General features: G+C 54.9%; 1 protein-coding gene across 1 annotated transcript; it reads right to left on the reverse strand.

The window, feature by feature from the left end:
- Positions 1–639: 639 nt before the first annotated feature.
- Positions 640–1,899, reverse strand: LOC119409132 (equilibrative nucleoside transporter 1-like). Its single transcript, XM_037675998.1, is given in 1 exon segment — positions 640–1,899. A coding segment is annotated over 1 exon segment (1,260 nt).
- Positions 1,900–2,819: the final 920 nt, after the last annotated feature.

Genomic DNA, 2,819 nt, shown 5'->3' on the forward strand with positions numbered 1-2,819 from the left:
TGGAACGCCTTCTTAAAGAAGTCGATCAAGCGCTCCAGAGACCTATATTCCTTATCGTCAAACACGTACGTCTCGATGGTGTAGCATTATTTTATCCAGATCGTGTATCTCTTGTACCGCTCCTTCTCTTCTTCTTTTATAAGCACGGCACATATTGTACCGACTTCGTCCTCAGGCGACGGGTCGTGAAGGATAACGGTGCCCTTTGGAACAGTCTTAATGATGCGCTCGATCCGGTCGAGCGGTGTGCTGCCCCACCACACGTGACCCATTTCTGATATAAACGAAGCCCATTTTTCGGGTAAAGAAATCCACCGTTGGATGATGTTGATCTCTATCGCGCTTTTGGGTCATGTCGACATACGATACGTTTCATTTATAGTATACATTTAGGTCAGATGTGCATGACAAAATCACGCGGGAAAGGACATAATGTGTTGCGCGACTCTGGAAATATATATGTTTTTTTTTTTTTTTTTTTTTTTTTTAAAAACTCTGGTTGAATCTTTCTTGAATCTTGTGGACTTGTTTTTTTTTTTTTTTAAAGCGCCGTCCAGTTTACACCCTGCCGGCTGAGCGCGTGCGTCGCTGGGGATAAAGCGGTCTCTGGACATTTATAAAACTATTCTTCTGAAAATATTATACCAGGGCCCAGACGGCAAAAGAGATGGCGGTGCCCAGCACCAAGCCGAGGGATGAGAAGAAGGTCACGATGGCGCCAGCGGTCTCTGCCTGATGCTGCGGCACCCCCTTTGGTCCCAAGCACATGCAGAGGCTGGCCAGGTAGCCGTTGGAGAAAGCGAAGAGGATCATGAAGACGACGTACCAGGCGTCGTGATAAAAGAGAACGGGGAGGTGGCGACGAGGCACGACGTTACAGAGCATGAAGAGCGGGATGAAGACGACCCACAGGCCCACCAGCGCGGGAAGCCAGATGCCGTCTTTACCAGGCCACGCGCAGAAGGCCGTCAGGCTCCGGCCGGCCCAATCCATCGCGTTGAAGAGCAGGAAACACGACACGGGGACGAAGTACTCGTTCCAGCCGCCTTCGTTTGTGACCGTCGTCGGCTTGACTTCAGCGGTCACGGCCAGAAAGGCTCTGATGGTGATGAGGAAGATGAAGCAGACGGACAGCGCCGTCGTCCAGATCTGTTTGAAGATTTTAAAGATGGAACTGTCTTCCATCAGGTTTTCTTTTTTCATCAATCCCATCTTCTTGTTATGCTCCATGTAGTACCGGAAGAATTCCATCCTGGGCAGAGCGATGTAAGACGTCGCAACCAGAAAAATGACAACGCAGGCCGCAACGAAGTAACCAAAAGCGCTGTCGCGCGGTCTCGATCCAGTAGCCAGCGCGCAGATCATGGCGAAAGAGGCAAAGGTGCCGGCCAGACCCTGCCCGCTCATGATGGCGGTGGTGTAGGCGGCGGGGAGGATCCCCTCCAGTCCAAACAGACTGCTCTGAAAGATGGCCCCAAACGAGCTGATGCAGACAATTTTGATCGTCGTGAGGACAAAGAAGGGTAGCGGTGTCACGTTCACTTTGACAAACACTGCCGTCAGCGCGAAAACCAGCATGACGACGATCAGGCTGCCCGAGATGCGCAGCTTCTGAGGTATCCGCCGGTGAATGAAGGAGTTGAGGCAGGTGAAGATGAGCGGGGGCACCATAACACAGAGCGTCATAACGTTGTTGAACTTTGACTCGAGCACACCACGAGTTTCTCCGACGATCGCGACGAACGCCGTGGAGTTCGCCGGAGCGTCTTTCAGTCTGCTCGTGAATTACGCCGTTACTGTCGCGAAGAAATTCTACGGCAAGAGAGTTCCCAGGCCCAGGATGAAGAAAAAAATCCACAACGCATTGTACTTGTCCCGGGGTGCGCCGATGGTCGTCATTGCCGGTTTGTGTTTGCTTGCCGAAACGCTGCGTTGTTTCCGTCGCGTTCGTGGAGTTACGTGTGTTTTTACCCGCACACGGAACTACATATATTCATTTTATATGATGGGCGGAAACTAGGCTCGGTTTTAACGCGATCGTCGCCGTGGGTCATTTCGATGTAGCCACTCTCCGCTATCGCGTCTTGCTCTCGTCGTTGGCCCATTCGCCGGGCTCGTGGGCTTCCGTCTCCCGACCGACCACGGGCTTTCCGTCTCCCGACCAACCATGGGCTTTCCATCTGACTTTGCGTCTCCCGACCGCCCACGGGCTTTCCGTCTGACTCTGCGTCTCCCGACCGACCACGGGCTATCCGTCTCCCGACCGACCACGGGCTTTCCGTCTGACTTTGCGTCTCGCGACCCACCACGGGCATTCCGTCTGACTTTCCGTCTCCCGACCGACCACGGGCTTTCCGTCTCCCGACTGACCACGGGCTTTCCGTCTCCCGTTCGACCACGGGCTTTCCGTCCCCCGACTTTCCGTCCCCCGACCGACCACTGGCTTTTTCGTCTGACTTTGCGTCTCCCGACCAACCACGGGCTTTCCTTCTGACTCTGTGTCTCCTGACCGACCACGGGCTTTTCGTCACCTGACCGACCACGTACTTTCCGTCTCCCGACCGACCACGGGCTTTCCGTCTGACTTTGCGTCTCCCGACTGACCACGGGCTTTCCGTCTCCCGACCGACCACAGGCTTTCCGTCTCCCGACCGACCACGGGCTTTTCGTCTGCCTTTGCGTCTCCCGACCGACCACGGGCTTTCCGTCTCCCGACCGACCACGGGCTTTCCGTCTGCCTTTGCGTCTCCCGACCGACCACGGGCTTTCCGTCTGACTTTGTGTCTCCCGACAGACCACGGGCTTTCCGTCTCCCGACC

Source organism: Nematolebias whitei, chromosome 4 (assembly GCF_014905685.2).
Source record: "Nematolebias whitei isolate Nwh7 chromosome 4, NemWhi1, whole genome shotgun sequence".
NCBI classification, from domain to species: domain Eukaryota; kingdom Metazoa; phylum Chordata; class Actinopteri; order Cyprinodontiformes; family Rivulidae; genus Nematolebias; species Nematolebias whitei.